This window comes from Rhinolophus hipposideros (genome assembly GCF_964194185.1).
Source record: "Rhinolophus hipposideros genome assembly, chromosome: 7".
Classification (NCBI taxonomy): domain Eukaryota; kingdom Metazoa; phylum Chordata; class Mammalia; order Chiroptera; family Rhinolophidae; genus Rhinolophus; species Rhinolophus hipposideros.
In genome coordinates this window covers 7501599-7528582 of record NC_138053.1, presented here as the reverse complement: position 1 = coordinate 7528582, position 26984 = coordinate 7501599, and the positions used below count along the sequence as shown (strand labels likewise).

Genomic DNA, 26984 nt, shown 5'->3' with positions numbered 1-26984 from the left:
GATGTCCTGTGGGGGACCCTGCTCTGGGCGCCATTTGTCACACGGGGTGTCATACGGGGTCTTTGCTCCCGCTCCTCACATAAGAACGCAGGATATGGTGAGGCCAAAAAGGAACACCCACGGAGCCATAGATAGGGGAGTCATATCACTATATTCTCGCTGGCGGCTGGATTCACATGACGTGCGACCTCCTGTCCGCTTTTCTGCCAACTGACCGACTGCCCTGGCTAGCTGCAATCCGCGCTTGCTAGCTCAGCCACCATCTTCTTGCTAGCCCCCATTTTCTGCTAGTGTAGCCACAGCAGTTATATTCGTGGCCAATGGCTCACTGGTTACAGCTGACGGCCAACTAGCCACAGCTGATGGCCATCCAATCACAGTTGATGGCCATTTACTACCTGAGCCAGCACCTTTCCACGTGAGGCCGAGAGCCTGGAAACTGCACTCCTGGCTCTGTCCCCACACAAGACAAATGTTTCAGCCTTTCGGCTGTCCCTTCCAGCCCCTGATAGACTGCTGGAGACAGCCGAGGTGTGACGACACCCAGCAGGAAGGACGTGAGGAGGCTGGGAGAACGAGTATGTGTACAGGGAAAGCCCCACTGCAGTGGCCTCTCACTCCCAGCTCCCATGATGCCTGGCTCTGTTTTGACCTGCGTTGTTCACTTGTATTATTACCACTAGATGCTGAGCTCCTCAGAATCAGGAACCGGGCCCTGCTCATGTCTGTTCTAGCTCAGTGCCTGGTCTATAGCAAGCACTCAATAACAAAGTTCAAGGATGCTTGCCTTAGATGAGCAGCAGTGAAGAAACAGCAGGTGAACCAATAAAATGGTGTCAACATCCAGTTGAATACACAGGGATTATCTGGGTGAATTAGCTACTTAAGAGTTTTCTAGAGGAGAGTTGGCACAAGTCTTGGCACAAACCCCTCTGTGGTAAGTAGCAGAGGCTTTCTCTTCCCTGAAAGAGGCCTGATTTGGAATTAAGAGCCCTCTTTACATGACTCTCCCACTATCTTCCCTGTCCCCAGTCGCCTACGGTGTGACACAAAAATCACGAGGGCTGGTGTTGGAAGAAGTCTTTCCAGCTTCTGAGTCCCAGTCTGTGACCCTGCAAGGTTTCAAACTGTACCCTCGGAAGGGTGCCACTGGTTTGCCGCTGTGGAAAACATGGCCAGTTACAATTAACGTTTGAGCACTGGCAATGGTTCTTAAAGTGTGAGTGGACCCTGGATCAGCAGCATCAGCACCACTGAGAACTTGTTAGAAAAGCAAATGCTCGCATCCCATCCCAGACACTGAATCAAAATCGTGGCGGGTAGAGCCCAGCAATCCGTGTTTTAACAAGGCCCCCAGGTTTGCACTGTCTAGGCAGCCACTAGCCACGTGGGACCATTTAAATTAATTACAATCAAATAAATTAAAAAGTCAGGTCCTCAGTTCACTAGCCATATTTCAGGCACTCCCTAGCCACATGTGGCTAGCATATTGGACAGCACGTATGGAATACTCCATCATCACTGGATAGTGCTACTCAGTGATTCTGACACATGCGAAGGTTGGAGAACCACTGAGCTAGGAAACACAGCTTTCAACCCTGGCTGCATCGTAGAATCACCTGAGGGAGGGGGGCTTTTGAAACCTCCTGCTGCCCCAGTCCTACCCCAAACCAATTAAAGCATAGTGGGGGTCTGGGGGAGTCGCAGGCAGATATTAGTAGCTTTTAAATTTCCCCAGGTGATTCTAATCAATCTCAAAGCCAAAGTTAAGAACCACTGCACAATGCTACACACTTTACACAACATTCTCGGTTAATTCTTACAAGGCCCTTATGAGGTATGTGCTATTAAAACCATCTGCATTTTACAGAAAAGCGTATGGAGACACAGAGAGGTTGAGTCACTCGTGCATGGTCACACTGCTCTAGATGTTACTGGAGGCCAAGGGGCATTCCTGGAAAGCAGCAGGACGGGAGATTTTTTGCTAGAGTGGAGCCTAAGGAAGCCAGTAGACTTCGGGATGGCCGCCTTGCAGTGACAGCTGCTTTTAATTTGTGTCAAGAAGAAAGCTGCCTTTTAATTAGAACCATTTGGGACTGTTTTTTCCCAGCTGCCAGACTGAGTCAGTGAGCAGGGATTAGTGCTGCTGGGCACAGCAGCTCTGGGCTTTCCTCTGGGGCAGTCCCACTCGCGGAGGCACGGCAGGAGCAGCCTTTCGTTGTCAGCCATGTGTGGAATCTCTGGAGGTGGTGGACAGCCGCTGAAGGCAGGAAATCAAATCAGCCCTGGCCAGTGGTGTGCGCTGAGGGTCCACAGCCAAGCATCTAATTGCTTGGTTTCGGAGCAAGGGGCAGGGGGGTAAGGTGGAGGGGGTCTCTGGAACAAGAACTGAGGGAGCAGCTGGCTCTGTGGAGCTCGGGAGAGCTGAGGGCAGTTCTTCTGTTGACCTGCTCCCTCAGTGTCCTCCGTCAGCTCTTGGTGCTGATGGTCATCCCCCCGCTAGCCCCTGGCCTTGGTCCTCACAGGTTGTCCAGTCATCCACCCGGGGCCCTTGCACGTCCCCCACCTCCGCTGTCCCTACAATCCTGGGGCAAACCACCAAGAAGCCAAGGCTGACTTAGTCCCTTCCTTGTGTTCTGATCAATGTTTGATGTTTCCCCCACATGTTAACTATCGCCACCACCAGAATGGATGCTTCTCAAGGTCAGGGTTCCCATCAGATGAGAGGAAAGGCTGGATTGGCTATCTCAGCAGCCCCTTTCAATCCTGAAATTCTAATTACCCATAAAACTGAGGGCTTCCCTTGAACAAGAGCTCATCTCCCCCATTAAATCAAAAACTCTAAAAACTGATGCGTTCAGTCTTTCTGATCAGCCTGGGGTAGAGGCCACGAAGCTTCCTGAAAGACAAGAAGGAAGAGATTCTCCTCATCTGGGCACTCCCCAGGCTGCGAGTAGATCTCCTCCTGGGCTTCCACAGGGCTGTGCGTGGAGGAGAGCAGACTTCACCTGTTCATGTCACATGTTACATCATGGCTGACAGGAGCACAGGCTCCTGGTCCAGCCATTGCTGGCCACGTGGCCATTGCCTTAACTTGCCACCTCTCATCAAAATCACTCCTTGACTTTGTGACCACTTTCAATGTCCTCGCCTGTGTAATGGGGAACCTGTAGGAGTGTTTCTGGGTTTATTAAAAGAGATGGCGTATGCACGGAATAGGCCCTTGGTGTGTGTGAGACCCCTGCCTTCTGCCCCTCCGAGAAGGTCACCTATAGTTCCTAGCTCCATGGCCTCTGTCCCCCTTTTTTTCCCTAGTGTTCAACTCCCTGGACATGTCCCGCTCTGTGTCAGTGACGACGGCAGGGCAGTGCCGCCTCGCCCCGCTGATCCAGGTCATACTGGACTGCAGTCACCTCTACGATTACACTGTCAAGCTTCTCTTCAAACTCCATTCCTGTGAGTACACCAGCCAGATCTTCTCTGAGCTTGTGGCCAGAAGGAGGATCGCAATTTGAGGCTGTCCCTGGAGAAACGCAGCTCCTCAGTGTCCTGGGCTTCCAGCCTCTGTTATCAAAGGCCCATCTTGAGAAGAGCAGGGCACAAGCTTTGGAATGCCCAGTGAAGCACCTGCTTGCCATGGTGGTGTCCCAGAATGGTCCTCCCCCTCCACTTCTAGTTTTACATGTCATGTATCCTAGGAACCACACAAATGATGACAGACCTGGGCTAGACCCACAGCAGCAAAGGCTGTGGTTTCCAAAGTGTTCATCAACAGTCTCTCTGTGCAAATGGAATTCTGCGGAGAAATTCAAAATATAAAACAGAGCTGCTCAAGCAAATGAAGGGCTGTCCATTCCCTAGCCACAGATTTCTGGGATGCTTTTGCAGAGTCTGTTTGGGAAATTACTGATCCTGCAAAAGTTCTTATACTTTTCTGTGCTTCTTGTTTAAAACGATGTGTGTGGGTTGCATTAGTCAGTCTTGTGGGTTCAGGGTCTGCATTGTTAAACTATATCCCAGATAAAACTAATGTGGGTGGTGCCTGGACCACACTCCACGGTGGCCACCATGAAGGATGTACACATGCAGAGCGTGTGGGTGATGGAAAACCAAGAAAAATCAACACACGAATGGATACTATCAAGGTTTTCCTTTAGAATTCCCAGACAAGGAACACTCTGGAACTTTGGCCACAGACAAGGAGGAGATCTGGTGACTTAGATGGGGCTAGGAGGCAGCATCACCTGAATCCAGGAGGGTTTCGTGGAAGAGAGATTCAAATTTGATGTTCAGGCATTAGAAGGGCTTTGGAGCAGGTGGGCATACCTGAAGGGAGCAGAGATCGAACTAAATTCCAAGAGAAGAAGGCAGTCAGTTACTTAGAGGCTCTGAACACAGATGAGCTTGTAATTGTTTCTAAGAGGCTAGGGAACCCAGTTCCTCCCCACTCCCTACGAAGTGGTGTTACAGGAAGAGGCAGACAATTAAGTATTTGGGTTTAAAGTCCTTTAAAAGCAAAGCAATACACTAGACCCTCCCTGATTGCCTCTGTTGCAGAGAGTAGTTCAGACTTCCCATATACCCCAAGCCAGTTTCCCCTATTGTTATCATCTCACGTTGCTAAGATATATTTGTCGCAACTAATGAACCAATATTGATACATTATTATTAATGGAAGTCCATACTTCATTCAGGTTTCCTTAGTTTTTACCTAATGTCCTTTTTCTGCCCCAGGACCCCACGTCACATTCAGTCAGGCTCGTTTTGTTGTAACTCTTTCTTTAACTTATTTTTGATGACCTTGATAGTTTTGAGGAGTCCTGGTCAGATATCTTGTAGAATGTCCTTCAATTTGAGTCTATCCGATGCTTTTCTCATGACTGGACTGGGGATAAGGATTCTTGGGAGAAAGATCACCGAGGTAAAGTGCCATTGTCACCTGCTGTACACTTTTGCCATTTTGAATGATCACACCTTATGCATGTACTATCTCTATACATTGAATGAATATATCACCTATTCAAAAATTACTAAGATTTAAATTTAAAAAATAAAAAAATAATAAAAGGATCTTTGCATCGTGCTCTAGCTGAAATACTCAGAGTCACACAATCTGTGAGGTGAGAGGAACTTAGAGAACCCGCGCGGGAGGAGGCTGGACCGAGGACGCTGCTGCTCGTCCCACATCACAGAGTTAGAAGTGACCAAGCGGCCACTGGACCTAGATCCCCTGAGTTTTGGTCCCATGGTTTTACCTTCTGACAGGCATCCTCTCGGGCAGGTTCTGTGGATTTCTTCCAGACTGATTTCTGCTCTGGGCCTCACCCAGGGGCCTGCTGTGGTCATCCTGAGGCTCGGCCAGGTCACCATTGCTCCTTTGGTGGTCAGGGACACAACTTCCAGTCCACTGTGCCCAGCGTGGCTCGCATTCCAGAAGCACACAGAAGGAAAGATGTGGAGGATAAGCATCCCCAGACTCCCTCCTTGTTCTGTTGGGCCCCCTTGGTTACCAGTCCTGGGGAAGCTCTAGGTCAGAAATGCCCAGTGGCAGGGCTGGCCACAAGCTCCCGATGGATGGTCCCTTCCTTCCGCCCTCCCTCCAGAGCCCAGCTGTAGCTTGCCTGCCGTCTGGCCCTCCTCTTCCCTCTCACTCTTTTCCGATTTCTCCCAGGTCTCCCAGCTGACACCCTGCAAGGCCACCGGGACCGTTTCATGGAGCAGTTCACAAAGTAAGTGGCTTAAGTGATAGAAATGAAGGCCAATCATAAAGTCCTATAAAATCAATTAATGCATGCAAGAAACTTTGCTTTAAAATAATTGAGGAATGAGGGTATCTGCATTTTACAGCAATTAAGTGAAGGAAAATAACTAGGAGGGTGACAAAGCTACGAGTGGCTGGGTATTGGTTCTCTAATCCCATAGAAGCACACAGAAGAAGGTGATCTCATCGATTCCTTCATCACCTACTTCACGCCCAGGGCTTTGTCCTCTTCGCTTTTTCTTCTCTTTAAGTTCTCATGGTCTTAGACCATGTACATGCTGACAATTCCCAAATATGTATCTGTAGCGGAACCTTACCTCTGAATTCCACTCTCATGTACCCAATTGTCTATTTAACATCTCTACACCAAACCTAAATCTCAAACTGAACTCTAGGTTTTCTTCCAGGAACTTTTTTCTCCCTGGTCTTTTCTATCTCAATAAATACTGCCACCACCGTCCAATTAGGCCAGAGGCCCGGACCTCACCATTGTCCTCGTGCCCCACGTCCAATCCATCCTCAGGTTCAGTTGATACTCTACAAATATTTCTTGGCTCCGGTCCTGACTCCTCCATCTCTGCAGCTACCACTGCCGTCTGCCCGGACCTCCAATATTGATGGGATGCCCTGGAGTTCCTCTCTGCTCCACTGTCCTATCCTCACGCAACAGTTAGAACAACCTTGTAAAAATGTAAATCCCTTGCTCAAAACCTTTCAATGGCTTCTGATTACGCTGAGAATAAAGGCCAAGGTCTTGTCCGTGGTCAGGGCCCTGCATGACCTGGCCCCTGCCTGTCATCTATGACCTGGTCTCCAGAGCTCGTAGTGTTTCAGCCCCACAGGGTTCTCATCTAGTTCCTGGAACCGACGCAGCACATTCCTCCCTCACTCCCTTCACGCTCGCTGGTCCCCCTCCTGAGGATGCTCTTCTCCCTGCCTGGCCAGCCCCAGGTCATCTTTGGTCACCTCACTTCTCTTCCACAAACGCAGTTTCTGGCCACCTTATTTGAATCGGGTCTTCTTCCCCACGTCCTGATCTTCCGACCCCACCCCACCCCCTATTCTCTCATTGCACCCTATTTACTTCCTTTATAGTTCTCAGCACAACTTTATTTTCTTTGGACTGTCCTGTCTGCTGTATTCCTAGGACCCGATACATAGTGGTCAATTAAGCATATAGTGTTCAATAAAGACTTGAGTGAATTAATGAGCTAACAAGCCAGCTATATAGTCTAGAAGAGGAAGAGTTTGTCTGACTGAGGGGCAAATTATTCCAGTGTATTTGGGAAAGAAACTTGGTGGCTAGATGAAAAAGTACAGCTCATCTTTCAATTAAGTGTGCCCAAGAAGAGGGGAAAGAATAAAGTGGGAGATAGGAGAACTGGGGGAACCGAGAAGGGAATCAGAGCTTAGCAGGATTTACTTTGACCCTCTTGTTTTTCCTGTTGATTTCTTCATCCTTGACAATAGGGAAAGCATAGCTCCCGAATCCCAAGCTTAGGCTTCTCCTGGTACCCGAGCAGCAATCAGAGGGCAAGTTTAGGGTTGTACTAACCTCCTGCTTTCCTCGTTCCATTTGAAAAGCTTTGTATGTTTATTCTATAATAAATGACTTATTAAATCCTAGGAGACAGGCCCTGGGGTTGATTTCCTGGAATGTTAAATTCCAGTAGCTTTTGAAAGCAGTAGTGCCTATTACTGTTGGCTCCAGCCCAGAAAGAGGGGGACGTGTGATCTGGTGATTTTATTTCCTTTCATTTTTTTCTAGCTTATGCACATATCTCCCGTGAGTAGCCACCTCACTTCTCTCCCCACAGGCACAGTGGTTCTCTGGGGGCATCACTGTCCTCTAATTCTGGGAAAGCAGCAATGACATCGCAGGGACAGTTTTGATCTTGGGGTTGGAAGGGCTGTCGTGAGACCCCAGGGGTTTAGTTTATGACGCTAAGCTGGAGGAAATTCTATGTTTCAGAGAAAGGATGCTGAGCTCCAAGATCCTCTTTTATCTCAGAAAACCTGTCTGGTGAGCTCAGCTTTCTTGGCCTTCAATGTTTCAATTCAAAATGGAGCCTTGAGGATGAGAAAAAAATTGGTGTCTTCTTTCCCATATTCGTCCAAGATTAGGACACAGTAGAAATAGTTTTTCTACAACGAGTACTTGTTGAATAATTCCTCTATGCCTGGTACTGTGGTAAACCTCCATCATCAGGACCCAATCTCTACCCTCCAGAAGCTCATTGTCTAAGTGGGGAAATAACAAATAGCTCTGAGACAAGCGGAATTAATTAAAATGAGATCTACCTTAGTCATTAAATTCCCTTCCCTTTTCCTGTGGTTAGTTGGTTTATCCTCAGGGAAAGTAAATTTATTTTAATGTTACCCTAAGCCAAACATTCCTAGGAAAATACATCTGCCAGACATTCACATATATTCTCATTGATGTAGAAATTAATTTTGGGGTCATCTACACTTCTGAAGAATTTTGTACTTTGAATTACTCTTTCCTCACCCCCAGATAAGTGAGCAGTGGCTATAAATACTCTTTCTCTATAGCATCATAATTGAATCCCAGCACCATAGAGGCCATCTCCTTGACAGCCTGTGCCTTTGGGCTGGGCAGGTAGGAGGAAAGCTGGCGGTTGCACTGTCCCCTCCCCGGGGCTGGTGAAGGCCCCCAGCCCCCTCAGGCCCTTCTCCATTCCTAGGTTGAAAGATCTGTTCTACCGCTCCAGCAACCTTCAGTACTTCAAGCGGCTCATTCAGATCCCTCAGCTGCCAGAGGTAAGTGTGCCTGTTCACACCCTGGGGGCGGCTGAGTCCAGGATGCGCTCTTAGAGGCTGGCAGGACTGGTCAGAGTGACACAGTTTGAGGATGTGTCTTCCCTCTTTAGAACCCACCCAACTTCCTCCGAGCCTCTGCCCTGTCAGAACACATCAGCCCTGTGGTGGTAATTCCAGCCGAGGCCTCATCCCCTGACAGCGAGCCAGTCTTAGAGAAGGATGACCTCATGGATATGGACGCCTCCCAGCAGGTGAGGACCACTTGGGAGAGAAACTTGGCCCTTCCCGTTACCCCCAAGTGTGGAGGAGAGAACAGGAGACACGCGAGCTAAGCCGCGTTGGTTCTAACCAGGTTTGGCCACCTTCTAACCTAACCTGTAACTTAGACAGCACCCTGTCCCGTGGTCCCTAGGAGGGAACATAAATGGATTTGGGACAAATTAAGAAAGGGTCCGTTCTTACGTGTCTCTTGTTTCACCGCCACCCAGAATTCTCTGGATCTCTAACTTTGTTCTAATCCTCTTTGGTCACCACAGAATTTATTTGACAACAAGTTTGATGACATCTTTGGCAGCTCATTCAGCAGTGATCCCTTCAATTTCAACAGTCAAAATGGTGTGAACAAGGATGAGAAGTGAGTCCAAGCTGGGTTAATGCAGGTGGAGCAGAAACTAAGTTAAGCCCTGATCTGACTCACCACACCTAACCAGAGGAATTCTTAAGGATGCTTGGGCTTCTTAGATGTTTTCACCCTCAAATAATCCCAAACGAAAATCAAATGATGCTGAGATAACTGTGGACCCATGGTTGTTAGATTAGTATCCGGTAACATTGATGGCCTTAGGGTATAATTTATGGAATTTCAAAGCACTGTCCCCAGATTAACACCAGCTTTTAACTTCCACCCCGATGTCCCAGCTTGCATTTGAAAGGAAGCACAGTGGCAACAAACTTGTCCTTCTCTTTCCAGGGATCACTTAATTGATCAATTGTACCGAGAGATTAGTGCACTGAAGGCGCAGCTGGAGAACATGAAGACTGAGGTGGGAATGGGCCCTGATCTGCTTCTGGGCTTCACCATAACAGGACCGATTTTAATGTGAAATTTGCTTCACAGACGTACTTGTTGGACCACATCTTAAGGGGGGTTAATTAGTAGAAATGCCTAAGCCAGAGAGATCTGGTCTTCCTGTGGTCTTGATCGTAATGCATTTGCATTGTATTTGCTTTGAGAATGTCATTGAAGCCAAGCTCCACTGTCCCTGTGATAATGTCCCTTGGAGATAACCATGATCACCACCTGACTATGAAGCAGTGGTGAAGCCTATTCTAACGTGGCAATAAGATGGTTTGATTTGTAACTCTGATGGCTGTTTGCAGTGTCTGGTGCTGCAAACACGCCTGCCCCTCAGACTCAGGGCTTTTTACTCACTGCAACAGGCGAACATCCTCTCCTTTCTGATTCCAGCTCATCCGTCACCGTTCCCAGGCCACTCTAACAGGACCAGAATACCCCTGCCGTCCTCCCCTGTTGTTGCTGGTTGGGTGGCTTGTCATCACCAGAAGGCTCAACTGTCATGGGGCCTTGGGAATGGGTTTGTTAGGAAAACCTAGATGTTTATTTGGTCGGTGCTAGAAACAGTCTAGGACCCAGCACATCCGACCCTTTGCCGTTCGACGATCCGCCAGGTTGCCTAAACCTCTCCCACAGAGCCAACGGGCGGTGCTGCAGCTGAAGGGCCGCATCAACGAGCTGGAGGCCGAGCTGGCCGAGCAGCAGCACCTGCGCCAGCAGGCAGCCGATGACAGTGAGTTCCTGCGGGCGGAGCTGGACGAGCTCAAGAAGAAGCGAGAGGACACGGAGAAGGCACAGCGGAGCCTGACGGAGATAGAACGTGAGAGGCTGTCAAGGGTGGGGTGAGGGTGGGGGTTGGCGCGATCACGATGGAGGAGGCGGCTGGTGGCAGAGCCCCAGCCTTGCATCTGTCCAGAGGAGCTGTCAGGAATGCCACCTCATGCCACCCGTCAGAGGGCAGCGGGGGGACAGTTTGGCAGGTAGAGCACCTGTGTGAGGCCCTGCTGAGAACTTGGCGATGGGGACACAGAGGTGATAAGGCCGTGCCTGCCCCGGGGGGTGCATCTCTGAAAGAGAGCTGGCCCAAGAAATAGTTTAACTTACAGCCAAACACACTGATAAAGTAAATGCCGTGTGCGTAAATGCTCAGGAGGGATGAGTCAGTGTAGTGGCCTGAGCCAGGTGAGTTCTTTTTCAAAGAAGACTTCCCCAAGGAGTTTAAGTAGGGTTTTTAAGGGAGAAGCGGTGTATGTATTTATGAGAGAAAAGGGGGTCTTCTAGGGACTCTGGCTTACTGGAAGGCAGGTGGAGGGTCCCAGCCAGGTAGACTCCTCACCTGGTCGTTGACCATCCAGGGAAAGCCCAGGCCAATGAGCAGCGGTACAGCAAGCTGAAGGAGAAGTACAGTGAGCTGGTGCAGAACCACGCTGACCTGCTGCGCAAGGTAGGACTCTCAACCCCCTCTCATCATGCACAGGCCCTAACCACATGGGAGGGAGCAGCTCGGGCCTCGTGGCTTCTCCAGGTCCAGTGCCCCCACCAGTCTCTAGTGGGTCACCTCCATTTCTTGGGAACCTCAGCTTCTCAGGCTCCCCTGCCTCCCGTATCTTGAGCTCCACCTTAGATGCCAGCCCCATTTGCATTATCCCTCATCTTTATTATTTTTAGAAATACTTGAGAGTTGGTATCTGCAGATGACAGCATCCTTCTGGCTTCCCTCTGGGTAGGAAAGTGATTTCTGTGTGCAAACCCTAGGGCACTTGTGGTCTGAATGCTGTCATTTGTTCTAGAAGGAGGATGTCCTTTAAGTCTGAGATAAGCCGCTTCAAGACACTGTTCTTCCCTTACAGAACGCAGAGGTGACCAAACAGGTGTCTGTGGCCAGACAGGCTCAGGTGGATTTGGAACGAGAGAAAAAAGAACTGGAGGATTCTTTCCAGCGCATAAGTGAGCAGGCCCAGCGGAAGGTGAGAGGGAGGGAGATGTATGCGGGAAATGACGGAGGGGTCCATCTGAGTTGGACGTGGGCCTTGATCGAAAGGCCTTGTCGTCTTCACCATAGGCAGCTCTGTGGGTTGGAGCCCTGTGAGGGTGCTACGAGAGGCCATATAGAACAGGACATGGTGACCGATGCACAGGGGTTAGAAGTGATGAAGGGACCCAAGCCGAGTGAGGTTCATCAGCAAAGGTTTTCCGAGGCGAGCCTCGAGGGGAATTTGAAGAAGTGAAAGCACATGGATTTCAGAGAGAGGACCAAGCGAGCATTTACAAGGACTTGCAGCTGGGGGCACACCCGTGCGTTGAGGTGGGGTTGGCAGGCGGTCAGGTTGGAATAAGTGATGTCAGGTGGATAAAACTGAATTCCTTCCACTTCGAGTAGTAGGTTTCACACTTGGCTGTGACCCAGAATAGAAAACACATCTACCTCATGGAAATAAAAGTTTCATAAAGCAATACTTATCTTTACTATGTGAATGCTTTGGCTATTTTTTTCGCTGTTTCATTTTGTTTTAAATGTTAGCTGTGAATTTTTACTAATGTGTCACAACTCGCCCTTTGAAAAACACCACTTAGAAAAGAAATCAAAGAAGGGGAATTGTTTCCTGATGGCGAGATTCAGCAATGTACCAGGTGTTGGGATGCCTCAATTAAAGTACTGTGTTAATGAGTGTTATGAGTTTAAGCATGACATTCAGGAAATGCCCCTAAAATACCTCCCTTGACATTCATTCCACTTACCCAGAAGAAAAATTTGGGTTGCTTTCTGGGTTCTTACCTCCTTCCCTCGCCCCCACTACCTTTTTTTGCTGAAGTAAAAGTTGCATACAAGAGAGTACAAAAATCTATAGTTCAGGGATTTTTTACGTTTATTCCTTGTAACCACTAGATCAAGGTGCTCCTGTTTTTCTTCTCTTTCAGACTCAAGAACAGACAGAAGTACTAGAGAACTTAAAGCAAGAACTTGCCACCAGCAAACAGGAACTCCAGATTGTCCAAGGCAGCCTGGAAACTTCTGCCCAGGTGAGCGATACCTCCTTTCTTTCTCTTCTCATTCTTCTCTCTGGTTTCATATTGCTGTCACCGAGTCTCTGTCACCATCCAGCATGTGGCCAACCTGGTCCTACCTTTGATCAGTGTATACTCGGGGAATAAAAGTGGCAGGTTATCACCTTCTGCTTCTTGTGGGCTGCTGGTGGGTTTGGATTTACGGGAAGGAGATAGTTTAATTTCTCCCAGCAACTCGCTCTTCCCACGCGATTACAGTCAGAAGAAAAATGGGTGAGCCAGATCGCCGAACTGGAGAAGGAGCAGGGCAGCTTGGTGAATGCCATGTCCCGTCGAGAGGCGGAATACTCTGCTCTTCAGGAACAGCTAGAACAGACCCGGCTCAAACTGTCCAGCACACAGGTAAGTGAAAGACAACCGCTCGGGCTGACCAAGTCCAACTGACCTCACAGCCCTGGACCTCAATGGTGCATTCATGGTGGCGGGGGGCTGTGAAAGGGGTTTGAGGCCTCTAGCCTGTGAAGGTGCTCTGTCCGCACAGCCCCTAACACCAACATGCCTTGTGTCACCTACAGAGCAGATGAGGGAAAGCAAAGCTCTCTCTTTATTGTGTGAAAAAGGGATGCACTCTCTCCCCAAGATTGGAGAATGGGTTGCAGTGGTTCATCCCCATAGCCTCCTGTGCTCGGTGACAAACACCTGTGGACAAAGTGACAACTTGAGCTGAGAGGCCCGGAATGCCAGCTGTGTCACAGGTGGAGGCTGCTCACCGGCTGCTATGAGGTCTGTGGCAGACTCTCACCTCCCTGGACCATTTCTAGGAATCTATGTGCCAGCTCGCAAAGAACCAACGAAAAAAGCTTCTGGTGGAGTCGAGGACGGCTGCCGAGCAGGTGATACGAGAGGCGCTGAGGCAGCTCGAGGAGCCCACCCTCATCAGCTGTGCCGGCTCAGCAGGTACTCTTCTCTGGCTCACAGGTGCCAGATCCTTACAGGTAGATGCTACCTATTGCATTCAGTCCCATGTGACACTGCACTCAGGGGCTCTCCGCCTGGCTGTGCGTCAGAACCGCCTGGGATGCCTGGGCCCACGCCAGGATCAGTTCAACGGGAAGCTCCTTGGCATAGGGCCTGGGCCGCAGTATTTTCTAAAGCCCCCAGGTGTGATTACTGCTTTTGTCATGGATCACACTGGTGAAACGCCCCTGGGAGCAGAGCCTTGATAATAATTCTAAAGGTCAGTCGGAGGAGGAACAGACAGCCCTGTGTCTCTGAGGAGAAAAATGTGGTCCGGATCAAGCGTTGGTTGCTCATGAGCTTCAAGGCTAGACAGAGGTGTTGCAAAGCACGGAGGGGCAGAAACAATGAAAATCCCCATGGTCACAGGTATAAACAGAGTCCTAAGGGCATGCGGGTAGAGCAGCGGTCCAGTCAGAAGCCCTCTGGATGAGAGGAGAGCGCCTTTGTACACAGTAACTGGGACAGCATCCAGGCCCAAGGGCTTTGTGAAGTCATGGACGTAGCCATGAGCAGACCTCATTGTAACTCATTGTCAAGCAGAGGAGACAGGTTGGCAAAGCGATGAGAGGTTCCACTGAAGGATAAGGCAGACGGGAAACAGCTGACAGTTGATTTTTAGTATCAAATATAGAAAGGTCTCAATGTGGTGACGTATACAGCGAGGACTAATTATATCTTACTCAGCAAGGAACCCATCTGTGAGGAAGCACAACCGTTACAAATGAAGGAGCATGCTGGTACCTAATGTACTGAGGGAATGCCAGGAAATGGGGCTGCAGTGAGTGGATTCTGAGAAGATGCAATGAGCTGGCTTTTGAAGGAAATGGAGAGGAAGAAAAGTGGGGAGTACTAATAAAAACAGCTGACATTTACTGAGTACTTGCAGTGTGCCAAGCACTGTTCTAAGTGCTTTCCAGGCCTGGGCCCAGCGAGTCCTCACAGTGATGCCAGCGGTGGTCCCATTATTCCTCTGTTGGCAGACGAGGAAGCCGGCACAGACTGCCTGAGATCACAGCCGGTACAGCCAGGAGCCACACCTAGGCCGTGTGACTAACTCCGGTTTCCATGGACCTGTGTGCAGAGCATGAGCATAGATTAGCCGAATGGGAATCAAGTCTGGGCTCAAGATTCATGAGAGTCCAACGGCCTTGAAGGGCTTAGCAGGAAAGCCTGGATTTGCTACCGTGGGCAGTAATGAGAAGTGAGATGCAGAATCTAGGCCGGCAGTGTGGTTGCCCCGGTTCTTGGCTAAGAACCAGATGGGCTCAGAAGCCCAGCTTTTGAAGCTCCAGCAAGAGAATCACATACCAGTGTAACCAGTGCTCTTTCCTCCCTTCCCCCATCTGAGGGCAGCTCCTGCAGGGCTGGGGCCACGCACTAGGTAGGCTCATCCATCAGGTGGCTTAACTAATGGGTGAAGCAAGCTGCGACAACTCTGGCTTTGACTTTGGCTTGTGTTCCCTCTCACAGATCACCTTCTCTCCACGGTTAAGTCCGTTTCCAGCTGCATTGAGCAACTGGAAAAATGCTGGAGCCAGTATCTGGCCTGCCCAGAAGGTAAGAAAGGCAAAGGATAGGGTCTGTCACTAGTGACATCTAGGCAAGGTTCAGAAATGCTTGAATGTAGAAATAATGACGGATTCCTCGGCCCCAAGAAAGGAGTGTGTACAACTCGTAAAGTGGGGAGGGACGAGGTATGAAAATGATAGCCCTCAAGCAGGACTAAGCAGCTTTCCTTTAAACTCCTGGCAGATATCAGTGGGCTTCTGCACTCAGTAACCCTCCTTGCCCACCTGACCAGTGACACCATCTTTCACGGTAGCACCACCTGCCTTAGAGCCCTGCCGGAGCCAGCTGACAGTGAGTACCAGGGGTGAGGGGCCGGTCAGGAAAGCAGGGGAGCAGAGGGCCTTTCAAAGTCTCTTGCCTCGCATCTCCAGCACTGACCGAGGCGTGTAAGCAGTATGGCAAGGAAACCCTCATCTATCTGGCTTTCCTGGAGGAAGAAGGAACCCTTGAGAATGTCAACAGCGCAGACATGAGGAACTGCCTCAGCAAGATATCAGCCATCGGCGAGGTATTCCAGTATTATCATTGGGGACAGTTATTGTTCTTGGCTGTGAGTGCTGGTGATTGCCAGGGAAGCAGTGATGTTCTAAGCCAGTTCTTTCTTTAAACTGGATTCTAGGAAGTGAGGGCTGAAAAATCTGACAGCCCCCTCCCAAACGACTTTCTAGTTGCATTTAATTCATTGGCTATTAATTGAGAATCTGCTCTGTGGTTGTCACTATGCTAGGCGATAGCAAAGAAGAGTAAACACAGTTTCCCTGTTTTCAAGGATTTTTATATGGTTGGGCAGGTAACACCTAAAATGGAGATAACAATATATTTATTCATTCAATAAAGATACAGTGAATATGTTCTATATACTGGGAATTGTGCTAGGTATAGTTATTATATAGAGAGACAAGACATGGTCTCTATGGGAAGGAAAAATAAAGCAACCATTTTTATACAGTGTGATGAGCACTGTGATGGAGATCTATTTTAAGAGTACAGTACAAGGCAGCACTTATTAATTCCTAAAATGTGTGGTGATAAGTTCAGAGAAGAAGGAGATAAGGGCCAGAGTTCAGATTCACATCAACTCTCGTTTGAACTCTTAAAACAGCTTTCTGATTTGTTTCTCTGCCTTGGCCTCTTTCCTCTGCTGTCTTCCCAAAACAGAGATCTGATTGTGATCCCTCTTGTTTGATAACAAAAAGCATATTATGTAATATGACCTACAAGGACCTTTATAATCTGGCCCTTCCTCACCTTTCTGGGATCCCCTCGCCCACTTCCTTTACCTTACAGTTGGTGGCTAGCACTGTAATGTGTCTGTTACCTGTGTATTTCCCCCCAATGAGTCCTCAAAAGTAGAGCCCATACCTTCTTCATATGGTATCCCCTGTCCCTGGAGTAATATCTGGCAGGTAGTTGACACCCAGGAAATGTTTAGTTAATTGAATATGTACAGAGAGAGAGAAAACAGATAAAAGGATGGATCAGATGGGCGAGAAAGGTTCATACTGGGGAGAAATAGGTAATATCCTTTATGTCTGGATAAAGGAAGACGATGGACAATGGTGAATTGCTAACCTCTCTTTCTATAGGGTGACGTAAGCATGGTGCTATCTGGTGTTAGTAAATTGGGGCTGGTGGCCTGGGCAGTATTGCCACAGCCTGCCTTTCATTGGAGGTAGAACGTCTTCCCCAGTGTAGTTCAGAACTGAGAATTCTGGAGGCACCTGCAAAGCACGTAGGACACCATGAGGAGAAAAGGTTCATGAAAGCAAAGCAACATGTGATAGGAAGACGATGGGCAAGTTTCCTTCCTGGCAATAGGACTGACTAGATGTTTAGAGATTCTTCCCAGAACCAGACATGGAAAATGCTGAATAAAATTTAGAAGAAAAAAAATTTTTTTTTAATTAAATCTGAACTAAGGAAATTCTCAGACTCAGAAACCAAAAGGATACCAGAGCCAGTGTTTGTCCATCTCTGGTGGCCTAGAGCTTGGATTTTAATGGGCTACACATACATAGGAGAAAAAGTAACAAAACCTGGGTCCAAGTAGGAGAAAATATTGGAATGGAGAGCCTCCCTCCCCAAAACGGAAGTCCAAAGGGCCACACCTTGAGTGAATGGGAGAAAAGCCTACGCTACAGGGGCAATCTTGTCTCAACCTTGACAAGTTGAGACAGAAAACACAACTGCCTAGAGAATTCCTAACCACAAGCCACCTTTCCGTGGGTTCAAGTTCAAATCTCATACTACCTGTGTGGCCTAAAAACACACCAAACAAAATGAAGCTTAAACTATTCAGGTGGTTAGGGGCCCAGGTACCTGGCAGAAGCAGGTCCCAGTGTCTCTGAAGGAATATGAAGTGGTACCACGCTTTTCGAATGTAATCCGTTCCGGAAGACTGTTTGAGTTTGAAACGTTCGAAAACCGAGGCACAGTTTCTCTATAGAAAGTAATGCAAAATGGATTAATCTGTTCCAGACCTTTAAAATCAACCCCTAAAACTGCAAATTTAGCATGAATTTTACTATCTAATAATACCATAGATCCATAAAATTTACGGCTTTCGTAAACCAAAATGTTCTTCAGTGGGGACGTTTGAAAACCAAGGTATACTGTACTTTGAATCTAAACCTTAAAGAAGTTTCATAAATAAAGTTCCAAGGGATGTAAGTTCACAATAGCTATGCTTGACATGTTAAAGAACTTTTTTAAAGGTATTAAGAATGTGATCGAAGAATAAGATATTTTCAGAAGTAACAAGATATATTTGAAAAAGAAGCACAGAACTTTTAGAAATGAAAAATATAGTCATTGAAAGTAAAAACTTTAAAATATGCAGATTCAACAGTAGGTTAAAACAAAGCTAAAGAAAGAATTAGTGAACTGGATGACAGAACTGAAGGAACTACACAGAACAGGGCACAGATTCTATATGTTGGAATCTAGAGGTTATATGTAGAATGTTGAATCAGAGTTCCAGAAGAAGATAATAGAAATACTACTCCCCTTGCCTCTGACCCCGCATGCAACATATTATTAGTTCTACGTGTTAAAAGACTTTTCTTCTACAACCTGGCTTTTTCCAACATTCTGTGTATGAGATTCATCCATGCGAGTACATTCATTTTCACTGCTCTATTGTGTGAATATTGCTTAATTTTTATACGTATTCACTTGTTGGTGGACATTTGGGTTATTTCCAGTTTGGAGCTATTATGAACGAATGTGCCACTATGGTCATTCTTATACACGTTTCCTGATGCACATATGGAAGGTTTTCTCTCGGGTATATAGCTAGGAATCAAATTAGGTTACAGGTTGGATCTCACACACAGAATGCTGAGTGAAAAAGAAAGTCATTGAAAAATACGTACAATATGATCCCTCTTAATAAAGACCAAAATGTGAAAATTTAACATTGTTTAAGGATACAGTCGTATGGAGTGTAAAAAAAGATGTTGTAAGCATTCTCCTGAATTCTGTGTTCATCTTGGTGTAGGGAGGATGGGAGATGGGATCAGGACACAATACAAAGGAGATTTCGAAGATACGAATAATGTTTCTTAAGCTATTAAGTTGGGTGGTGGATAACATGGGTCATTGTTCTTATTCTTTAAACCATGTTAGTAAACTATTTTCTATACTTGTATGTATAACACATATGTTTAGAAACAATCATGGGCCATCAGACCTGAGTTCCAATCCCTGCTTTACCATTTCTTGGCAGTGTAACTCTCAGGGAACTCTCTGAGCTTTGGCTTCCCCTCTGTACAGTGGGAGGAGTAGCTGCCTCATATGATTGCTGTGGGAGCAAAGTTAAATAAGAGGCAGGTTGTGTGGTTGGAAGACATTATCTATATTTGAAGAGGTTTTTGAAACACATCCCAAGCAACAGATACAATCAACACTGTGCAACTGTGGGGTTAGGCTCCAAGCAGCCACAACTGAAGGGCTTTGTGGGTTAAGCAGGGGTGGCCTTCTGAAAGGGTTCTGAGTGAGGGTAGAGAGTGGAGCATGGGTTCCAGAGGTCACAGGGTAGAGAGTGCCAGACAAGGCCTCGGGGGGATGCCCCTCCAGGGCTTACAGAAATGAGTGACGTGGTGGGGCCCGCATGCCTTCTGCTGTCGCGTGAGGATTACGTGTCTGCCACAGGAGACTAGAGAGGGTCAAAGGGTCATTTCAGCCTTTGTGATGCTCTTCTCAGGAGCTCCTGCCCAGAGGCCTGGACATCAAACAGGAGGAGTTAGGGGACCTTGTGGACAAGGAGATGGCTGCTACTTCAGCTGCCATTGAAACTGCTACAGCCAGAATCGAGGTATGGAAATGTCCTCAAGTGATGCTCTTGCAGCTGCCCTTTGGCCACATTTTCTATTGGATGTATCTCAGTCGTTCATGAAGGCCTCCGAGGCCCCTGTAAAAATAAACCAAAACCCGAACTTCCCAGGATGTCTGAGGGCTAGAAAATGAAGTTCTCACCAAGAGAAGGTGAGCAGTTTCCTCTAGGATCACAAATACTCGGGCGTCAGGCCATCCTGCATCCAAGTTCCAGATTGACTGACTCCTTACTAAATGCATGACTTCTAATAAGTTATATTAGCCTCGCTAAGCTTCAGGTTCCGTTTTCATCTGATGGAGATAATAAAAGTACCTACCTCAGAGGGACGTCGTAAGAGTTAAATGACATAATGCACATCTCTCCCAGTGCCAGGCATTCAGTAAATCAATGGCAACGCTTGCATGAGGGAAAAGCTGGGTGGGCACCGTTGGACAGGTCACCTGTTGCTCCTTTGGTGGAAAATAGGCAGCCTGTCTTGTGAGGACCGGCCTCTGGACCTGGTAGCAGCCGCCCTGTTGGCACAGTGCCATGGCTTTCAGCTCTGTGCACATCGGCCTGGGTGCCAGTCTGTCACAGCAGTAGTGCCAGCCTGCTGTAATTGCTCCCCGTGGAATAGAGCGGAAGTCTGGATTCTTTCCTGCTTCTTGCAAGGATGCGAATGGGCTCTTCTAGATTTGGATATTGGACCCAAAGTGTAGTAAGACACCAGTGTGTTCTCAGTACCCGTGACATTCTGAGAAATCCTGCTTCTTCTTAACAGGAAATGCTCAGCAAATCCCGAGCAGGAGACACGGGAGTCAAATTGGAGGTGAACGAAAGGTCAGTCTGAGCAGCTGGTGGCACCTCGGTGATCAGGAACAATCTTGCCTACAGTGGATTATACTAATTAGAATAAAACATTACAGCCCCAGGGAAGGGTTGAGTCAAGAACAGTATTAATGATGCTGATAGCATCACTTGCATTGCAGGGGGAAAGGAACCCCCAAGAAGCTCACTTAGCTGTGCCTCGTGGAGGGGATCCACATCAGGCCTCCTCACTCACCTACCGTTCCTTCAGGGTTTCAACCTCAGGGCATTCCCTGCCTTCTTTCCCATTCCAAGTGTGCCTGTGTTCAGGAATGAAATAAGTGTCCTCTTCATTGTTGTTGATCTTTGTTCTTTGTCCCTCATCTTTTAAAATCTTTTTTTGCAGGATTCTTGCTTCATGTACCAGCCTAATGCAAGCTATTCAGGTCCTGATTGTGGCCTCAAAGGATCTCCAGAAAGAGATCGTGGAGAGTGGCCGGGTAAGCGTGGGTGAGGGCCCGTGGGCAGGGAGAACAGACGTTAGTTATGATTCCCAGCTCACCGAGAGGCTAAGTCTATTTGATACATTCATCCACATTCAGTGAAATCTATGTGCGCAGCCGTCTCCATCTGAGGGCGCAGCTGCCACTCCTGTGGATGTCAGCCGATGCCAGGGGAAGAAGTTGGAACACTGCCAGGTCCCCAGAGAGTGACCAGCTAGAACTTCCAGTGACAGGTTTATTAACCCCGGCAGAACCTGCTGTGGAAGCCCAGTGTGCATTGCAAGTCTGGGCCCTGGGAGAAGTACATGAGGGCTTTGGAAAAATGGGCAAATCAGGAGAACCTGGTGCTGACTTTTCACACTGGGCTTTGCTTTGTCTCTTTCCAACAGTAGTCAACTCAGTGATTCAGACAGACTCTGCCTCAGTCTCATGTTGACAGGGTCACACTGATTTTTCTCACTCCTTCTCTGGCGTTATTGCCATCTTGTTTTTTCCCACATCGCTGAGGCAGCTGTGGCTCAGGAGACAAAGTTCTAGGGAGGATTCATGAGCCTAGAAACATCATATAAAGCACGAAACTGTATCTGATTTGGTTGATGGTGCTTTTTGTCAGAGAGGTGATGTTTTTGGTCCCCAAAATAGAAAGAGGAACAGAGCATAGAGTATCTGCAGATTCTGACTATCGGACACTTCCAAAGCACAAATGCATTTTTAAATCCAAGTAGAAATAATTTTTAAAAATTATTCATTGATATTCTCCTTTTTGGACAAATCATGAAGAACAGCTAGACTCCCCTGAGATCATAAATTATTCACAAATACATATAAAATACACACACACACACACATACACTCGCAGGCACAATGTAGAAATGTAGTAATGCTTTGAGTTTTGGAGTCAGAAAAGCCTAGGATTTGCTTCATTTATTTCCTGCATGACCTTGCGGAAAGTATTTTTGCCTCTCAGAATCTCAGTTTTCTTATCTGTAAAATGGGAATAATGAGGCTTGCCTTTCAGAGTTACTGTGAAACTATATGGGGTAATGTATATAAAAGCACCTGGCACATAATAGGCTCTCAATAAAAGGTAGCTATTATTATTTCTCACTTCTCTAGGGCACAGCATCCCTTAAAGAGTTTTATGCCAAGAATTCTCGATGGACGGAAGGACTCATCTCAGCCTCCAAAGCTGTGGGCTGGGGAGCTACTGTCATGGTGTAAGTATCTGTCAGTCCCCATACTCCTCACCCCACCCCCATTCCATTAATCCACCCCAGAGAGTAACTAAGGGGGGAAAAACCTGCCCCCCTAGAAGTACACTGTTGATAAGGAAGTAAATAGGACTGAAAGTTTAGAAGGGAGCTTGGGTCTCCTGGGGTAGCACAAGAGCAGACAGGCTGTGCTCCCTGGCTGCCAGGGTGATGGGAGTGGTCTAGAGGAGAGAGCACAAGGTGTTGCAGCTGTGACTGACAGTCACGTAATCCATCTTCTCCTTTCCGAACTGTCAGTGATGCAGCCGATCTGGTGGTACAAGGCAGAGGGAAGTTTGAGGAGCTAATGGTGTGTTCCCATGAAATTGCTGCTAGCACAGCCCAACTTGTGGCTGCATCCAAGGTAGGACCCATGTTGGACTCCCGAGACTCTGAAGGCCTGGCGAGGTTAGAGATACTTTGGACCATGGAGCTGGCCCCAGAAACATGATTTATCCAGGGTCTAGTGGGGTTGGGTCCCAAATGAAAATTCTGCCTCTCAAGGGTCCCATACCACCCTCCTCTAAAAGCCTTTCATCTGTCAGCGAGGAGCCCTCTACCCAGCTCACCACATGCGCTCTTCTGGGCTCTCCTCACTTAGTTACAAGTGGCCTCTGAGGGTCCCAGCCGTGCCAACCTCTGATTAGCAATTGCGGCATTCCAGGAGCACTCAAAAAAGGAATGAGTCGGTGCAGTCCGATGGTTACCTGGCTTGGCCCAGAGCTTTCAACCAGTGTCTGCCTCTCTTAAAGAGTCTTCAGATGTGAACCATTGGCCCAACTAATCCTAATGCGAAGCTTGTCACCAAAATCCTTCCTGAGTTTTATAATCCCCCAAGGAGTGTTCGTTTGTCCTTATTTATTGTCCCAAATTGTTTCCACAACTGCAGCACTTCATCAAAGTAACTGATAAAGCTAGAGTTTGAGGCCACCAAGCAAATAAACCAGGAATGATATTTTTATATCAGAGATACACCAAGAATTGACCCCACAGGCAATGATTTTTAAGAAGTCGAACTGTGACCACAGTGGATCACATATATTTGTCAAGAGCCATCAGACCAACTCTTTGAGTCAGTCCTTGCTGCCCCTCTACATTTTATGAACCCACATCTGCTTGGCCTTGGCAGGTGAAAGCTGATAAGGATAGCCCAAACCTGGCCCAGCTGCAGCAGGCCTCCCGTGGGGTGAACCAGGCCACCGCCGCGGTCGTGGCCTCGACCACTTCCGGCAAATCACAGATTGAGGAGACAGGTAGCCTTTTAGAAGCAATACTTTTCCTATCATCCTATTTAGCTGTTCTTTACATTCTTCTCCATGATCCCAATTTCCCACAGTTCTGTTTTCAAATTCTCTCTTATTTTTCATCTTTTTACACTCATTTTCTCCTAAGAAGGGATATCACATAAGCATGCTATTTATATTGTTACAGTGACACACCATTAGGGAGATGTTCCATGTAGCCATTTCTCTGAATTCAAAGAAATGCCTCTGCAGTCCTGGTCATCCAGGGGGTAGAAGGGCGGGAATTCTGATCCTGGTTCCCTTGTCACAGCATCTTCCTTTCTCTCCATCCCTCCCTCTGTGCAACCACGTGTTGGTAAATGACAAGCCACGCATTTCAGCAAAGTTGGCCTCAGCGACACCTCAGGCGAGAATCAGCCAGGGGTATTATTTGACAAGATCTTCTCATTTCCATCCTTGCAGACAACATGGACTTCTCAAGCATGACATTGACCCAGATCAAACGCCAGGAGATGGATTCCCAGGTAGGACCTCCATCTCAGAGTCTAGACAGTTTCTACTGCTTATGACATTGACCCCAAATATTATTCCCATGGTGAGAAGCCAGTAAGAGAGAGACTTGGTGGGAAAGGAACTCAGATGTACCTTTTAGCCCAAGAATGAGTGTAAATGATGCTGGAAGGAATAGTGGAGATGATTAGTAAAGATGAGAATCTTAACTCTTGCCCACTAGTCTTGGGCTGCAGTCCCTCTAAATGTTGTTGGGGACCCTCTAGCCAACCATAAAGTGCATTTAATAATCTTAACTATAGACAATTTTTTTAAAATTTCTGATATGAATTATTTGTGTATGACCTTTATTTTTGGAAAAAATCAATTCACTGTTAACCCATCAAAGGCAATGCCATTTCTCTCAGTTGTTCTATGAAATAATGCCATGCAAAGTAGGAATCCGTGGGATCCTGAAAAAACCCTGACATCCTTGTGCTAAAATTACTGGTCGTTAGTCTTGGGGTAAAGTCAGGCTGAGACTGTTAAAGTCTGTGGATGGGTCATTTAGCATCTTTAGGAAAAGTCATGTGGCCAAAATTCTGTGTAAACCCGGAAAGAACTGAGTTCGGACCTGCGTCTCCTCTATTTACACTGTCTTGCTTAGTGGTCTCATCCAGTCCCTTTTGACTTTACATACTATCTCTATGCTGATAAGTACCAAATTCTTCTCCTCAGCTTAGATCTTCTCCTTGAGCTCTATACTTGTCTAACTGCCTACTTGATAGCTCCATTTGATGCTCAATAAATGTCTCAAACTTAGTATGTCCAAAACGGGTCACTTGGTTTCCCTCTTACACAAATTGGTCCCTGCCCTGGTTTTCTTGATCTTGGTAAAAGGCACGCCCACCATCAACCTGGGGGTTGAGCCCCAAACCTAACAGTCATCCTCGGTTCCTCTCTTTCCCTTGCCCTTTACATCCAACCCACTAGCAAGCCTTATCCACCTGAAATCTCCAAATCACAGCCCTTAATGAATCTTCCCACTTTTTTCCATATCCCTAACCTAGTCTAAGCCACCACTGTGTCTCTCCTGAGCTACTGCAAAGACATCTTAACTATAATGTATGTGAGTCTGTATTTTAAATTAATCCTGTGGCCAGGCTGGGAGGGTGGTGGTGGTAGAAGAACAGGAAAGAGTATTGCTGAGACAAGTCTGGCCATGAGTTGATAGATGGTGGAACTAGGTGAAAGGCACATGATGGGGTTCACTATACCAGTTTCTGTTATTCTGTATATGTTTTACATTTCCCATAATAAAAAGTTTAAAAACAAAAAAAGGAACCACCTAACTGGGTATAGTTATTTCTGCTCTTGCTCCTCTATAGTTCGTTCATTCTTTATATATTTTTAAAACTTAAGTGACAACACGTCACTCCCCTGCTTAAGATCTTCCAATGCCTTCTCTTTGTACTCTGAGTAATATCCAAACTCCCAACCCCAGCCCGTGGGCCCTGGGTAAAATGATCTTTGCCTGTTTCTTTAACCTCGTCTCATGACCCTCTCCCACTCTCACATATGAACCACATGGGATTCTTCTGTCTGTTCTCCCAACACTTCAAGCTTATTTCTACCTGAGAGTCTACTTCCCCAGCCTGGAATATTTTTCCCCAGATCTCTAAACAGCTGGTCTCTTGCAGCCATTTAGGTTTCAGCTTTAAAATTCTTTCCTGAGAGTAGCCTTTTTTGGTCACCTTTACTTAGTCTTTATCCCATCATCTTATGTCATTTGATAATCTGATCTTGTTCATTAGCTTGTCTCTTCCCCCTGTAAGATAAGCAGGGCCTTGTCTGTCTGTGTACCACTGTGTTTCCAGGACTTTCAGCAGAGCCCAAGGAACATGACGGGTGTTCAGCAAATATTTCTTTTTTTTTTTTCAGCAAATATTTCTTGAGTTAACAAGTAAAATAACTAAAATGAATGAGGAGTAGGGGTAGCCAAGATCCAACCTCTCCTTAGTGAGACTGTGTCTGTACAGTGATAACCCTGAGTTGCAGCAGCCCCTCGGAGATGCCAGAACCGTCATGGTTGGCTCCTGCCTGGACTGAAGGGTTATGCCTAGATTGGAGCACACCATACAGATACGCCAAACATTAGAGGTTTCTTTTGGCTAGTGATTTATCAGAGGAACACAAGATAAGCCCAACTCCCATTCAGGCATTTGGACCATAAAGCATCATTCCTTTCCAATAGAGGGTCCCAGTGAGGAAGTATAAGGTAGATGGGATAGATGGATGAATGAAAGGATGGAGAAATTAGAGCAGAGATGAGATTGAAATTGAGAACTGGGTAAGCTATGGAAACAGGATGAATGATATGGAAAAGAGAACTGAAACACAGAGAAAAAGGGATTAAGTCAAAATAAGATAGTTCTCAAATCATTGCTCAAAAGGAAAATTCCACTTTCCCCACAGGTTAGGGTGCTGGAGCTAGAAAATGAACTGCAGAAGGAGCGTCAAAAATTGGGAGAGCTTCGGAAAAAGCACTACGAGCTTGCAGGTGTTGCTGAGGGCTGGGAAGAAGGTAAGCCTCTCTGAGGGCCTGCATTTGCCCTCAGTGAAGGGAGCATGCTGTGCCATGAGGGCCTTCCCCTCGAAGAGAACAGAACGAGGAACCCGTGGGTCAGTGAATCCCTCCTCTTCTGTACTCACAGAGCATGTTTTCAGTTGTAAATAAGCTATAAACCCCAAACTGGGATAAACTGTGGTAAATGGAAAGTTTTTGTTGTCAGTTTTCAACACCTTAATGTTGACCAGTGGACTGCTCACTCACCACCATGCCCTTCCAGCCCGTTAGCCTGGTTTGCTCGCCAGGAGTTTAGTCTCTGGCCAGCCTCAAGCTGAATAGTGAATGAATGAATGAATAGTGGTCAGTGAAGGTCCGGCAGACAGGGGCAAGTGAATTACAAGGTTCTGACTGTCTAAAGCCAGCAATAGGCTGCAATGGCCAAAAGATAGGAAGGGTCAGGAGATAGAAACGGCTTGGGATGAGGAAGGTTGGGCCCACGAGCCCAGAGACTCTTCGTTGCTCAGACTCTGTGAGTGCTGCTTTTCCGTATTTCCAAAGTGGCCAATTTGATCACGACGAAGACTGCCGATTGTGT

The 26984-nt window shown here is 47.3% G+C and overlaps 1 protein-coding gene across 3 annotated transcripts in view; it reads left to right on the top strand.

Moving 5' to 3' along the window:
- Nucleotides 1-26984, top strand: part of HIP1 (huntingtin interacting protein 1) — a 143428-nt gene that overhangs the window by 112520 nt on the left and 3924 nt on the right. For all 3 annotated transcript variants that reach the window (XM_081054098.1, XM_081054099.1, XM_081054100.1), the window contains exons 8-30: nucleotides 3316-3456; nucleotides 5672-5729; nucleotides 8467-8542; nucleotides 8653-8793; nucleotides 9079-9176; nucleotides 9513-9585; nucleotides 10254-10437; nucleotides 10973-11061; nucleotides 11468-11584; nucleotides 12537-12638; nucleotides 12882-13025; nucleotides 13445-13580; nucleotides 15114-15200; nucleotides 15396-15503; nucleotides 15584-15720; nucleotides 19417-19527; nucleotides 20309-20367; nucleotides 20741-20834; nucleotides 21954-22054; nucleotides 22346-22451; nucleotides 23217-23340; nucleotides 23794-23855; nucleotides 26296-26404. In XM_081054098.1, coding sequence (XP_080910224.1) covers nucleotides 3316-3456; nucleotides 5672-5729; nucleotides 8467-8542; nucleotides 8653-8793; nucleotides 9079-9176; nucleotides 9513-9585; nucleotides 10254-10437; nucleotides 10973-11061; nucleotides 11468-11584; nucleotides 12537-12638; nucleotides 12882-13025; nucleotides 13445-13580; nucleotides 15114-15200; nucleotides 15396-15503; nucleotides 15584-15720; nucleotides 19417-19527; nucleotides 20309-20367; nucleotides 20741-20834; nucleotides 21954-22054; nucleotides 22346-22451; nucleotides 23217-23340; nucleotides 23794-23855; nucleotides 26296-26404 — 2457 coding nt within the window. The remainder of the gene's footprint in view (nucleotides 1-3315; nucleotides 3457-5671; nucleotides 5730-8466; nucleotides 8543-8652; nucleotides 8794-9078; nucleotides 9177-9512; nucleotides 9586-10253; nucleotides 10438-10972; nucleotides 11062-11467; nucleotides 11585-12536; nucleotides 12639-12881; nucleotides 13026-13444; nucleotides 13581-15113; nucleotides 15201-15395; nucleotides 15504-15583; nucleotides 15721-19416; nucleotides 19528-20308; nucleotides 20368-20740; nucleotides 20835-21953; nucleotides 22055-22345; nucleotides 22452-23216; nucleotides 23341-23793; nucleotides 23856-26295; nucleotides 26405-26984) is intronic.